The following is a 14,897-nucleotide window of genomic DNA, read 5'->3' as shown; positions in this document are numbered from 1 at the left end:
GCCAGAGCTGTTACACAGAGAAACCCTGTCTTGAAAAACTAAAAAAGAAAGAACAAATGAAGACCTGAGTCCACATCCCCAGCACCCAAGGGAAGAAGCTGAGCAGGTCCTGCAACCCCAACACTGAGCACTAGAGGGTGGAGACAGAGAGACTAGGGACTCAGTGATACTGTAAGACTCCTGAATCAGCCTTCAGGCACTTATGAGGAATTACCAGAGTTAGGTTCAATGCTGTGGCAAGGATTGCCTCACAGCGATGGGTGTACCTGGGCTTGGCTATTAGACTGCACAGAAAGGAGAAAGCTAGCCGAGCACTAGCATTCACTGCACCTGAGTCCCGACTCCAGATGCCCTGTGACAACATGCAACAAGTCCCTGCTGCCACAGCTCCCCTGATGATGGACTGTACCCCAGGCTGAGCCACAATGAACCTTCCCCAGTTGTCTTTTTAATTTTAAAAATTGTGTGTGTGTGTGTGTGTGTGTGTGTGTGTGTGTGTGTGTGTGTCTAAATGTTAGACCTGTATGTCAGACCCCCTGGGAATCCTAACGGACAGGCGGCTAGTGCTCTTACTCGCTGAACCATCTCTCTAGGCCCCTTAGGTGGCTTTTGTCAGGGTGTTTTATTACAAGGACAGAATAAATAACTAAGATGGTCACTGGCCATTATAAAGGCAGTGATTGTATACTACATACTGTTCACAGGCCCCAGACTGACACAACTGACACCACGTCAGAGGCGCCATTCTGAACACCCGCCAAAACAGAACAGAAGATCTACTCCACCACAGACTAGGTCCACAGGTCCAGGAAAGATCTACTCCACCACAGACTAGGTCCACAGGTCCAGGAAAGATCTACTCCACCACAGACTAGGTCCACAGGTCCAGGAAAGATCTACTCCACCACAGACTAGGTCCACAGGTCCCAGGAAAGATCTACTCCACCACAGACTAGGTCCACCAAGGTCCAGGAAAGATCTACCTCACACCACAGACTAGGTCCAACAGGTCCAGGGAAAGATCTACTTCCACCACAGACTAGTTACAGGTCCAGGAAAGATCTACTCCAACCAACAGACTAGGTCGCACACAGGTCCAGGAAAAGATCTACTCCACCACAGACTAGGTCCACAGGTCCAGGAAAGATCTACTTCACCACAGACTAGGTCCACAGGTCCAGGAAAGATCTACTCCCCACGCAACAGACTAGTCCCACAAGGTCAAGGAGGAGATCTACTCCACACAGACTAGGTCCACAGGTCCAGGAAAGATCTACTCCACCACAGACTAGGTCCACAGGTCCAGGAAAGATCTACTCCAACTAGGTCAGGTCCAGGATCTACCACCACAGACTAGGTCCACAGGTCCAGGAAAGATCTACTCCACCACAGACTAGGTCCACAGGTCCAGGAAAGATCTACTCCACCACAGACTAGGTCCACAGGTCCAGGAAAGATCTACTCCACCACAGACTAGGTCCACAGGTCCAGGAAAGATCTACTCCACCACAGACTACTCCACAGGTCCAGGGAAGATCTACTCCACCACAGACTAGGTCCACAGGTCCAGGGAAAGTCCCCATATGCACTACCCTTGCTTTTTTGCTTCTGCAGTTCTGCTTCTTGCTAACTAACTTGCTAACTCAAGTGTGTCAACCAGGGTGTGGTTTCTGTGGCTTGTGCACAATAGGGGGTGCTCAAACAATTAAACTGTAGCCCTAGGTCTCCCGTGCTTCTTGCTTTGAGATGGGGTGTATAAAAACCTAGAACTCTTACTCTGTAGCTCCAAGTAGACTTTAGTTACCCAAGGAGCTAGGATTATAGGCCTCTGCCACCAACCCAACAAGAGGTAGAGATCAGATCAAATCACACATCCACAACCATGTGCCTGTAAAATCTTGCTGTCCCCACCCTCCAAAACAACAGTCTTACATAGGCTGGCCTCAACTCTCCACAGGCAAACATGAACTTCCTGAGTGCTGAGATTACCAGTATGTGCTATTATACCTCTCAGTTAATGTTTTTTAGCTAACATAACTATGTAGTTGAAGACAATAGGGAAAATCCTTGAGAATTTTCACATTCATGTGAACTCTAATTTCTTAGAATTGCATTATTGCTGTACAAGAGACACCACTAACCTGCTGCTCTCAGGTTCAGACTGAGGTGAAACAAGGTGGTTACTTATAAGCCTTGTTGTAAAGGGACTCCCAACTTCTGGAAGATGTGGTCTTGGAAGATTCTCCTTCATAGGAGAAAAGCTCTGACTTGAAACACTTGTTGGATACAATAACTCAGGATTAATCTGTTGGAGGAAAAAACAAAAAGGACCTTAAAGGAACTATTTTAATGTAATAGTTACCAAACACAAGATACATACAATCTATTTTCCTTTTACCCTGGGAGATACTGAGACTCATCCTAAGCGTGTGGATCTCTTTTTAAAAAAAAGATTTATTTATTATTTATACAGTGTTCTGCCTACATGTATGTCTTCGAGCCAGAAGAGGGCACCAGATTTCACTAAGTATGGCTGTGAGCCACCATGTGGTTGCTTGGAAATGAACTCAGAGCGACCTCTGGAAGAACAGCCAGTGCTCTTAACCGTTGAGCCATCTCTCCAGCCCCACATGTGGATTTCTTTTGCTAATTAGAAATGGGTAAATAGACCAGTAAACTAATCCAGCCTGCTATGAGGGTAGCACGGTTTCACATCTTATTATCGTTTGTATATGTGCACGTATATGGTTGTGTGTGCATGTGTGCACATGTGGACTTAAGCTTGTGGAGGGCAGAGGCCAATGCTGGCTGTCTTCCTCACTCTCCAATTCATGTTTTGACACAGGGTCTCACTGAACCTAAAGCTTGCCCATTTGGCAGGAATCGCTGGCCAAAAACTTCCCGGGCACCTGTCGTCTCAGCCTTCCAAGCATGGGATTACACTCACTCACTGCAAGCAGTTTCTACCTGGGTGCTAGGCACCTGAGCCCCAGCTCCTCACACTTGCACAGTGTGCACTTGGCAGACTGAGCCACCTCCAGACTCCAGTGTGACATTAAAGGAGATAAATAAATAAACATACAAGACAGACTGTAAGTGGCCACAAAGGCAAAAGAGATTTGATAGGCTGTGAACCTAACATACACACAGCTTAAAAATAGAACAAAAATATTCTTTTGAAAAACTGAAATAAAAGTGAAAATAATCATACAGTACTTTCAAAACCCAAAGTCATCCCACTGTTCTTTCTCCCACAGTCCTGTACTCCCCACACCACACTAGAAAGCACTGCAATGCAAGTAAACCTGGGGGTGTATGTTTACTTTACAAGGTAGAACAAAAACTTCCTGTCCAAGAAATATTTACATTCATCCAAAATATCCCACCCACCCATAGCTTATCAAACTGTCTGGCCTCCACCTCACAACTCCCTTGTCAGCCTCCCCCACATACAGCTCTCTAATAACAAGATTCTTTGAAATCCAATCCCTGCTGCCCTTATACAAAGTGGTGGAGCCACCCACTGGAGCCAAGTCAACCTACAGGAGCCACACCCTTAAAAAAACTGACTCCTGGGACTGGAGAGATAGCTCAGCAGTTAAGAGCACTGGCTGCTCTTACAGAGGACCCTGGTTCAATTCACAGCCCCCACACGGCAGCTCACAACTGTCTGTAACTCCAGTTCAAGGAGATATGACACCCTCACATGGACTGCACATAAAAATTAAAAGGAGTTTAAAAAAGAAAGGAAGACATAAGGAAAACTGGCTCCCCTAGTGCCATCAATGGCTGTTAGTGCCCCTCCCTTCAAGTGGGAAGCTGACTAGTCTGACCGTGTGCTGACAGTCACAAAGCTCTCCATCACTCTCTCCTCCTGGCCCTCTGGTCCTCATCATCTTCCCACCACCTCTTCCCTGATGTTTCCTGAACTTGGGGGAATGAGGATGAGATCCATGTCCCATTATGGTTGTGCACTCCACAGACATTTATTCTCTTCATTTCAGCAATTCTGAGTGCCTGACAGGATTCTGACAGGCTACCTTACCTCGGTAATACACCACTAGATATTAACAGGACAGTCTGAAGACACTGCTGGCTAGGAACATTAGGGGGAAGAGCAAGAATGGGCACCAGAAAGAGAGTGTGTGAGTGCAACCAGTTCCTTTCAAGTGGGTATAAAAGTCCAAAACTTTAGAATTCAGCATCAGTTAAACCAAGTACTTCTAAAAATTAAGACAGATATAAAATGGAAGGATTCGTTACCTGAGGGATCATTTCCAGGTGTCTGATCCTATATTTCTCCTTGCTGCTTTAAAAGATGAAAAATGAACATCTTGATATTTAGCCTATTAATATTTCCACGATCCTATTTTCAAATGATGTATCTATTTCACTACCAAGTTACTCAAAATATCTACAATAAACTTAGCTTTGATTTCATTATGATCATTGGTGAACATTTAGACTATGGAGTACTCCCCACCCCATACACATTCTCTCCTTTAATTAAAACAAAACAAAAACAAAAATAACTTAGTAACAACTAATGTCTGCCTGAGCCACAGATCATAAAAAAGGACATTAAAGGCTTTAAAGTGGTTTCATTACTTCCAAAACCACTCTAAAATTATGTAAATACTAGCAGACTACAGAGGGTGGTGCTGTGGTGACTCAGCAAGGCGCCTGCTAAGCAAACCTGAGAAACCAAGCCTGAATGCCCTAGACTCCAAGTACAAGGTGGGCATGGCATACATCTAACCCCAGTGCTGCAGAGGTGGGGCCTGGAGGGGCCCTGTCATTCACTGGCAGGCCAGTCAAGCTAAAAAAAAAAAAAAACCAGGATGGGAGAGCCTGGTGCAATGGTGCACACCTTTAATCTCAGTACTTGGGTGGTAGAGGCAGGAGGATTTCTGTGAGTTTGAGGAAAGCCTGGTCTACACAGAAAGTTCTAGGCCAGATGGGGTTACATAGTAACACCCTGTCTCAAAACAAAAACACAAACCAACAAAGAGAGCAAATGAAGGAGATAGCTGACACTGACATGTGGTCTCCATACATACATACAAAAGGTTCTTAGCCTTCTATGTTCAGTGCATTATGGAACTGCTCCATATCTCATCTCCACTTCCTGTTCACCCCTAGTCACACTGCTTGAGCCGTACAAATGACTGTACCCACATACTACACTCTGACCACCCGGCAGACTGGTTATAGAAATGACCTCCTTCAAGAAACTTCCTGGTCCACACCATACCTGCCGTCCCTGGCCAAGCCAGAACTCCCCTTTGAGCTCCTAACACAGGACTGTGCCCTTTACAGACAGACTTCACTTGTTTTAATGTATGTATGTTCTGGTGCATGTATGCCTGCGTACCACATGTGCACTGCCCTAGGAGGTCAGAAAGAGGATGCTAGGTCCTCTAAGACTGGAGTTTCAGGTGGCTATGAGCTCCCACGTAGGTGCTAGGAGTCAAATCTGGGTCCTCTGGGAGAACAGCTTTTTAACCTGGGAGCCATCTCTCTGGACCCAGGCTCTTCAACTTCTCAGTGTTAACGTACATGTCACCTTTTCTGTCGAGACGTAGCTCCTAACAGGAGTGTTTCTGCACAGCTCATCCAATATAGCCCCAAGTCAAATTCTTCTTCGAGGAGGATGTGCAGCTAGACCACCAGCAAAGCGGGTCCTCAGAGCACCCGCTGACACACGCAGCCTGCTGGACTCACCAACCTTCAATCACACCTGTCCCGGGCAGTTCAGACAGAGACACTGCAGGCACACCAGTGCTCTTCACAGGGATCACGGCTCACCACACTCTACAACACTGCAGACACACCAGTGCCCTTCACGGGGATCACGGCTCACCACACTCGACAACACTGCAGACACACCAGTGCCCTTCACAGGGATCAAGGCTCACCACACTCTACAACACTGCAGACACACCAGTGCCCTTCACGGGGATCAAGGCTCACCACACTCGACAACACTGCAGACACACCAGTGCTCTTCACAGGGATCAAGGCTCACCACACTCGACAACACTCACGTCTTTTTGTAGGTTTTCTCGTAAGTGGGATGTACCAAGTCCTCATCTTCAGGTTCTTCTGGAACTTCACAATTTCTAAAAGGATGAAGATGACAGGATAGTAACCCACCAGCAGTCCTGCCCACACCCTCCACCAGAGCTTTCTGCCTCTCCAGAAGGGGCATTGCCGTCTGTTTGGTACCTGAACTGTGGGTCAGGGTTATTGTAGCAGTACCATTTTTCTGGAAGCTGATCTATTCCATCTGGTAATTTTCGCCACTTTAGACAAGAATCACACTGAACCCATGTCTGATCAGGGCGCTTCCTTTAACAAAACAAGAACAAAATATTAAAATGGAATTATAAACTCAAGTATTCCATTATTTTCTACATTGTTTCCACACTAAATATTTCCTTGTCTCCAATCCTGAAAACTGTGTGATCAAACTGTATTTAATGTATAATTAAGTTTTTAAATGTTGGCGACTTTGAAGAGGTTAAGGTCACACACCAATTTTAATAGAACGAATATTTCTTTACTCCTAGCCCTCGGAAGGCAGAAGAATGTCAGTAAGTTCTAGGCCACCCAGGGCTATAGTGAGGCTCCGGCTTGGGGGCTGAGAGGGGAGGTGCTGATAATGCGTACTTTTAACCCCAGCACTTGGTAGGCAGCAGAGGAAGGCAGATCTGAGTTGAGGCCAGCCTGGTCTACAGACCAAGTTCCAGGACAGCCAGAGCTACCTAGAGAAACCCTGTCTTGAAAGACGTGGGGGAAAGTGAGGGAGAAGGGGAGGGGGGTTGTCTTAAGAAGAGGTATATACAGCCAGCTAGAGAACTCATTGGATAAGAGCACGTGCTTCTTTCTAGGGGATAAGAGCATGTGTGCTTCTTTCTAGGGGACCCAAAGTACAAGTCTCAGCACACACTTTTAACTCACAATCATCTGTGACTCCAGTTCCAGGGCATCCAACAGCGAGGTGGACACCAGACACTCATGAGGTACACAGGCATGCAAACAAAACAACCATATACTTAGGTAAAAAAATTTTTTAAAAATTATGAAGACTCATTTTACACAAGACTTTCTCTTTGTTTGAGACAGGGTTTCAACTCTAGACTAACTTCAAACTCTGTAGACCAGGGTGACCTCAACTCAGAGATCCACCTACCTCAGCCTTCCAAATACTGAAATTAAAAGTGTACGTCACCATGCCCAGTTGGCTTCAAATTCTTCACCTTCTAGTCTCTGATCACTGAGTGCTGGATCACACAGCTGACTCAACAATAACATTTTCTTTGCTGTGAACGTTTGTGTGCATGTATGCTTGTGTGTGCACATGTGCTCGTGGAAGGCAGAGGTCAACCTCCAACCATCCTATTTTTTGAGGCAGTTCTCTCGTGGGCCATGTAGGCAAGGATTACAAGTGCATGTTCCCATGCCCAGCTGTCACACCTGGGTTCTAGAATCAAACTCAGATCCTCATACTTGCCAGCAAGCACTGTATTGCCTCAGCTATTTCTAGCCCCTCACCAATAACTTTCCAATGCAGGTTTTAAATAGTGGGTAGAAGCAGAGCATGGGGCACATGCCTTTCATCCCAGCACTTGGGAGGCAAATTTGAAGCCAAAGTAAGCTTTGCTGCAGTCCACCAGAGCTGAACTACAGCTCACTGGCATGCTTGCCTAGCAGTGGGCCCAGGGTGAGGCTCAGAGGCAGAACAGGCACTCTGTATAAACAAGGCCTCCTTAGCGTAAAACATCAAATGAACTCAATGTTTATAAAATTAAGCAATTAAACTAACCCTTGTTCCCTCAGATTCCTAGGATCCAAATCCTGGCAAGGTCTTCATGCTCCCAAAGGTCCAGGCCCGGGACCTTTCTATTGTTGCCTATCGCTGCATAGGGATTTTACTCACTGTTCATTTGTAGAATTATTAGTATGTGCTACATGTCCTAATGAGCACACGCCAGGCATTATACTGTACAATTCTTTTTCTTTTTTTTTAAACTTTATTGTTTCATTTTATGTGTATGAGAGTTTTGCCTGCATGTATATCGATGCACCAGGTGAGTAGTTGCCACAAGAGGGTATAGGAGTCCCTGGGACTGAGTTAGACTGTTGCTGAACCACCAGGTAGGTGGTGCTGGGAGTCAAAGCTGGGTCCTCTGAAACAGCTCTTAACACTGAGAAATCTCCAGTTCCAGGTCCTTCAACGCCCTCCCCAACCAGGAATACAAGTGGTGCACAAAAACATACATGCAGGCAAAACATACATACACATAAAATAAATAAATAGATATCTACTCACTAGTGTGGAGTGTTTATTTACTTCCTTATGTGAGCCCTACACTTGTGCAAAGCCACAGACGCACCGTCACCTTTCAAAGGGCCTAGCATTCAGTACTTACTGTATGTCTTCAACTGGCAAATTTAGAGGGTATTCTGCATTTTTTTTCACTTTCATTTCATTCCAGTAATCATTCAGCTTTTCTCCTAATGCTAGTATTGTAAGCCTTAAAAAATAAATCATAACATTAATTCAAGAAAAAATAAAACATCAATTTAAGATCAATTTTAAAAAGTAAAAATAATCTAACGATTATAACAATATTGTGAGCAGAAACAAAAACCTCCAATTGTATGACTAATAAATAACATTCAAGTATGACACCTTTCTTTCTGCAAAGATCGTTGTAAATTCCTAGATTATTGGTGGGGGGGTATGCAAAAAGTGAGGGAAAGGGACAGGGAGGACTGGAGGCACAGCTCAGCAATAGTGTACATATCTAACATGTATGAAGCACCCAGAAGAAAGAGCAGTAGATACTAGGACCCACCACTGCTGAGATGCATGCTATTGTCTTATTTGGGGTTTCTATTGCTGCGACAAAACAACATGACCAAAAAGCAAGTTGGGGAGGAAAGGGTTTATTTGGCTTATACTTCCAGATCATAGTCCTTCATTGGAGGAAGTCAGGACAGTAACTCAGGAATTGCTGGAGGCAGGAGCTGATGCAGAGGCCATGGAGGGTGCTGCTTACTGACTTGCTTCCCATGCTTGCTCAGCCTGCTTTCTTATAGAACCCAGGACCACCAGCCCAGGGATGGTACTACCCACCATGGATGAGCCCTCGCTCACTGATCACTAAATGAGAAAATGCCTTACAGCTGGGTCTCAAGGAGGCATTTCCTCAACTGAGGCTCCTTCCTCTCTGATGACTCTAGCTTGTGTCAAATTCACACACAACTAGCCAGTTCAGCTGTCAAGCAATATACTGAGAGAACCAGAAGCCCCTTGCATTTCAATGCCAACGAATAAAGCCACTGCTTCACAGCTTTTTCTTCCTTTCTTTTTTTCCTAGTTTTTCATCCAGAAATTCACTATGTAGACCAGGCTGACCATGAACTCAAAGATAACACCTACCCCTGCTTCTGAGAACTATCCCCCATGTAACTTATTCCCACTTAATGCCCAGCCGGAGGCTTTGTTTTGATCCCTCAGGAAGGGCTTCTATCAAAGGACACACAGATGCCCTAAGGGCAGCTCATCTTCCTTCCTAATATCACACCTGTCTATACTTTTATCATCAGTTACATAACTCAAGCTATTGAACTACATTTATTTCTCCTTAGTGGGAAGAAGGCTTCGAAGGGCGTATATTAATAAACAATTTCACTCAGCAGACTACTGGTTTTCAAAAATAGCCAATAATCTCCACAGCTATCAAGTGATTTAAGAATGCCAACCCTGTTACATTTGTCAACATCTACCAGGTCCAGGCCCTTTTCATTTTTTAATTTTTGTCTATGCTACCAATGTTTTTGGTCCTACATAAATAACCTGCCTAATTGGGATGGGATGGAATCAGTGGTAGAACACCTGCCCAGCAAGCTTGAGCCCTTAAACTCTATCTCCAGGACTGCCACAAACTAACATTTTTAGAGACAATCACTTTCCTACTATGCTATAACCTAGGAAATAAACTGTATGCTCAGATGCACAAAAGGCCATCTAGTTTTAGGCCATCTGTCCATCATGCTACCAAAATAGACTTCTTAGTTACTACAAGTTTAGTGCAATCTAGCAATGATTAAGGGAATACTGTGAAGAGAAGAAAATCCCAACAATGAAAAAGCTGGGCATGGTGGTGCATGCCTTTAATCCCAATACCGGGCAAGTAGATCTTTCTGAGTTCTAGTCCAGCCTGGTCTACAAAGAGTTTTGGGACAGCAAGGGCTAAAACAGAGAAACCCTGTCTCAAAAAAACAAAACAAAACAAAAACAAAAAGCCAAAACAAACAAATAAACAAAACCCAAACCAAAACACACCAATAATGCATAAACATTCAAAATTAGTCCATATGCTTTCTTCTTGTAGGGACTTACTGGACAGAATATAAAGCAGAATATAAACGCACATGTGTTTCAAGAAATCATCTTCAATTCCATTCCACAATGTTTTATGGTTTAATTTATAGGTCTCTCTACTCTCAGATAACAGACTCTTCACAAAGGTGATATTTTTTCCCTTACTCCATTACTACTATTATTTTATTTTTGAGCTAGAGTCTCACACCTCATTCTGCAGACCAGAGGAGTCTTGCATTCAATTCTCCTGCCTCAGCTTCCCTATTACTTGGATTATAGGTGTGAGTCACCAGCCCAGCTAATTGTTACTGTTCTTTCCAGTCTCTTAATATTTGAATTAAATTACTGATATTAATGTGTGTATCACGACACATATGTGGGTATAGAAGTTGAAGTCAGAGGACCAGGAGTGTTGTCCTCCCACCTTTCAAACTCGGGTTGCCAGGCTTGTGCAGCCAGCACCCCCTCCCCCGCCAACCATTATGCCAGCCACTAGTCCTTCACTTCATTTACCTTCCTTGAATTATTACGTCAGCTATTGCCCTTGGAACAATGGTGAACAGCTAATATTCCCATTCATTCTCACTCTTAGAGGAAACCTACCACTAAGTTGGTTTAGAAATGTTACTCACTTCCTTTATAAATTCTCTCAGCTTAGCATGCCCTTCAATTGATGGTTATAAGTGGTTCCTTTAAAAACCTCACAAATGGGGGCTGATTATGGTGTACACCTTAGACCCCAGCAACTTAGGAGGCCAAGGCAGGCAGATCTCTGAGTTTGAGGCCAGCACCAAAATCAGATGGCTTACAACCTCCTATAACTTCAGCTCCAAGGGATTCAACCTTCTTTTGGACTCCGTGGACATCTGCATTCACATGTGCAGAGATCCACACAGACACACATATGTATACATATTTAGAAAATAAAAAGGAGAGAAGGCCCACACTACAGAACTTTAAAACAGTGAGCAACTCATATAGAAAAGGGGCTGGTCTTCTCTTCCATCTCAGAATATTTATCATCTATCCCAAAGTGAGCAAAATATACAATTCTGCAAAACTCAAGTCCAAGTGGATCAAAGACCTCAACATAATCCAATTACACTAAAGTTAATAAAAGAGAAAGTAGGAAGTACTCTTGAACGCATTGGCACCGGAGATCACCTCCTAAATATAACACCAGCAGCACAAACACTGAGCACAACAATTAATAAATGGCACCTCTTGAAACTGAGAGGGCAGTTTTTGAAACTTTTGCAGGGCAAAAGACACAGTCAATAAGACAAAAAGACAGCCTACAGAATGGGAAAAAAATCTTCACCAACCCCACATCTGACAGAGGATTGATCTCCACAGTATATAAAGAACTCAAGAAAATAGACATCAAAATACCGAACAATCTAATTTAAAAACGGGCTAAAGAGCTAAACAGAGAATTCACAAAACAAGAATCACAAATGGCTGAAAGACATTTAAAGAAATGCTCAACATCCTTAATCATCAGAGAAATGCAAATAAAATGATTCTGAGATATCACCTTACACCTGTAAGAACGGCTAAGATCAAAAACACTAATGACAGTCAATGTTGGAGAGGATGCGGAGCAAAGGGAACACTGCTCCACTGTTGGTGGGAATGCAAACTTGTACAACCACCGTAGAAGTCAGTATGGTGGTTTCTCAGAAAATTGAGAATTGATCTACCTCAAGACCCAGCCATACCACTCTTGGGCATATACCCAAGGAATGCTCAACCATGTTCACAGCAGCACTATTTGTAATAACCAGAACCTGGAAACAACCTAGATGCCCATCAACTGAAGAATGGATTAAGAAAATGTGGCACATATACACAATGGAGTACTACGCAGCAGAGAAAAACAATGACAGCATGAAATTTGCAGGCAAATGGATGGAACTAGAAAAAATCATCCTGAGTGAGGTAACCCAAACCCAGAAGGACAAACATGGTATGTACTCACTCATAAGTGGATTCTAGATATAAAACAAAGAACAATCAGACTGCAACCCACAGAGCCATGGAGGCTATATATATGGCATAGGGACGCTAGGATGACTGTAGTTTATAATAAGATTTGGTTTTACTCAATTACTGAGCAACCCTCAATGAAATATTACACTATTAAGAATCTATACTGTATCAAGCTGATAACAGAAAAATAAATAAATTAATTAAAAAAATAAAAGAAAAATTTTAACGATTAAAAAAACAAACAAATACATTTTGCTAAAGCAAAAAGGGGAAACTAGGGGCTCATCATTCCACTCCACATTCTATTCTTTCCCTTGTTTTATATATTTTAAATTTTTTATTGGTGGATTCTGCTGGAGTAACCACTGCAGATAAGCACTGAAGGGCTCCTATTGTAAATCACCCTCTGGAGCGATGGAAGGATCTTTCTACTGACACTTGGAGGAGACCTGATCTGGTGCTGGTGTGGGCCCAGGGTTCTGTTTATGTCTTTCCTCAGGACAATGAAATTCCTCATTGGGTTTCTGAGCGCTGAGTGCGCCCTGTGGCTGCAGCTAAATCCTATTGGGCCTTAGTGAAAAAGTCTCCCCTTCCAATGCCAATGGGGATTGAGAGCCCAATATGGCCAGCTTTGGCAAGCATTAACGTAAGCCTAGGAACTGTAGCCATGCGGTTCGATTCTCCAGAAGGTAATGTTATGTTTGAGAACATGTCACCCAGACACCTTGGAGATCAAGGATAACCCTGAAGATCACTGACCTCCATTTATTAACAGTAGCATGCCAGCTAAGCCTTTTCATTTTCACAATCCTATTCAAGCTGGAGTAGTATCTACTTTTCAGGAGTGGCTCTGTGCAACACTTTTTGGCCTCCTGAAATTCACTTAGCCCCCTTTGAAGATACCTTAAAATTTGTAAGCCTGAATATAGCCATTATGAGACCATTAAGGCCATTCTGCTCCTTGTGAGCTGCCTGCTTTTTCTTTATGGTTCTTAGTTGTTCTTTTGCAGAGCTGCCAGCTTAAGTCGTGCTGGGATCAAGAAAAATGGGCCTTGGCGGTTGTGTTCCTGGAGTTGTGTCCATGCCAGTGGATGCCACACGCTCGAGAAGAGAATTTGACATCGCTGCTGCCGTTGTTGCTGTTATAACAGTGACAACCACTGCTACTACTGTTTCTGGGATTGCCATTTCATAATTGGTTACTACAGCTAGCACAGTGGAGACCCTGGCAGCAAAAGTAGCTACCACAGTTAGTTAACCTTTCATTCTATTGGACATGACAAATTTAAATCAATAGTTATATACATTTCGATGGCTTTTAAAATTATAAACTTACAAACTCAAGTTCCATTTGCTTTTAGGATACCATCTTACAAGGACTCCAATTTGCAGTTAGGCTCATTAAGGAAGGGAATGGCTCAGTTGCTTTTAGCCTACCGGCTATGGGTGGGTGATCTCTTCTGTGTTGAACACATAGATTGCAAGCCCAGCTCTCACATGATTGAGCCTGTATGATAATGAGTATTCAGAGACTGGTAATGCCTGGGGTGGGGGGGCACTCACCAACCTAAGACAGAGCGCCTGTGTGGCCTGGACAGGTGTCTCCATGATGGGTAAGGTGACCTGCTGACGTCCCATGCAACCTAAGTCAGAAGCTCATTTTTTTAGTAAAAGGGGGGGACCTGTAGGTCCCTGGCCCCCATATTGGGTAACTGTTGCCTTGCTTGCTGACCTTGACCTTGATATTCTCCCTATGCTAATTCCCTGAGAGATTCCACCCTCCTGAATGCTTGAAGGAAGTTCCTTATCTATGTGTCTTGCATATTGTGTGTTAACAGCTTAGATGCAAGATTGTAAAACATTGGAGCGAACTTCTGCCCTCCGGGGTTCTCCCATTGTGCTGTAAGCCTGTATTTAAGGCCTCCTCCCTCCTTCAATCTGGCATGCAAAAAAAAAAAAAAAAAAAAGGAAAGAAAAGAAATTGAAGACAGCGATGTTCTAAACCAGGAAGTGGTGATGGGGTGATGGTGTCATGGACCTATGAGGATGCCGGACTAAAGGCTATCAAACTGTGCAAACAGGAAAATTGTATACTATGTGAATTATCTGTCAATAAAGATCTTATTTTAAAAAATACAATTCTGTATCTCAACGTGATACAGAAAACAGACCAAATCTCTGCCTGTGGGTATTGTGGTACCTACCTGTAATTGCAGCACTTGGGAGGTGTAGGAAGGACTGTCAAAAGTTCAAGGCAGACTAGACTACATAGCTAGTTCAAGGCCAGTCTACACAGGTCTACCCCATCTCAAATATGTCCTCTGGCTAAAGGGGTGAATATTCCAGCCATCTCAGGAACATGTTTCCTCAGAACGTTAGTATATAAATGGCAACATACCTGTACTCATTAGTGTAGTCAAAATCTTGCTTATTATGAGTTGGCTTAAGGAAATTACATTCTATAATTCCAACCACTCCAACGCCCATGTTGTTTGCCTGAAATATAATG

General features: G+C 43.7%; 1 protein-coding gene across 5 annotated transcripts in view; it reads right to left on the bottom strand.

Annotated features, from left to right (window-relative positions):
* Nucleotides 1-14,897, bottom strand: part of Morc3 (MORC family CW-type zinc finger 3) — a 44,401-nt gene that overhangs the window by 6,962 nt on the left and 22,542 nt on the right. For 3 of the 5 annotated variants that reach the window (XM_036203653.1, XM_036203652.1, XM_036203650.1), the window contains 6 exons: nucleotides 14,787-14,884; nucleotides 8,436-8,540; nucleotides 6,229-6,351; nucleotides 6,048-6,122; nucleotides 4,264-4,309; nucleotides 2,142-2,305 (listed from right to left, as the gene is read on the bottom strand). In XM_036203653.1, coding sequence (XP_036059546.1) covers nucleotides 2,142-2,305; nucleotides 4,264-4,309; nucleotides 6,048-6,122; nucleotides 6,229-6,351; nucleotides 8,436-8,540; nucleotides 14,787-14,884 — 611 coding nt within the window. The remainder of the gene's footprint in view (nucleotides 1-2,141; nucleotides 2,306-4,263; nucleotides 4,310-6,047; nucleotides 6,123-6,228; nucleotides 6,352-8,435; nucleotides 8,541-14,786; nucleotides 14,885-14,897) is intronic. The other 2 variants (XM_036203649.1, XM_036203651.1) reach the window with 2 other exon arrangements.

Source organism: Onychomys torridus, chromosome 12 (assembly GCF_903995425.1).
Source record: "Onychomys torridus chromosome 12, mOncTor1.1, whole genome shotgun sequence".
NCBI lineage: Eukaryota > Metazoa > Chordata > Mammalia > Rodentia > Cricetidae > Onychomys > Onychomys torridus.
The sequence above is the reverse complement of the archived record's forward strand: the minus strand, read 5'-3'. Positions and strand labels throughout refer to the sequence as shown.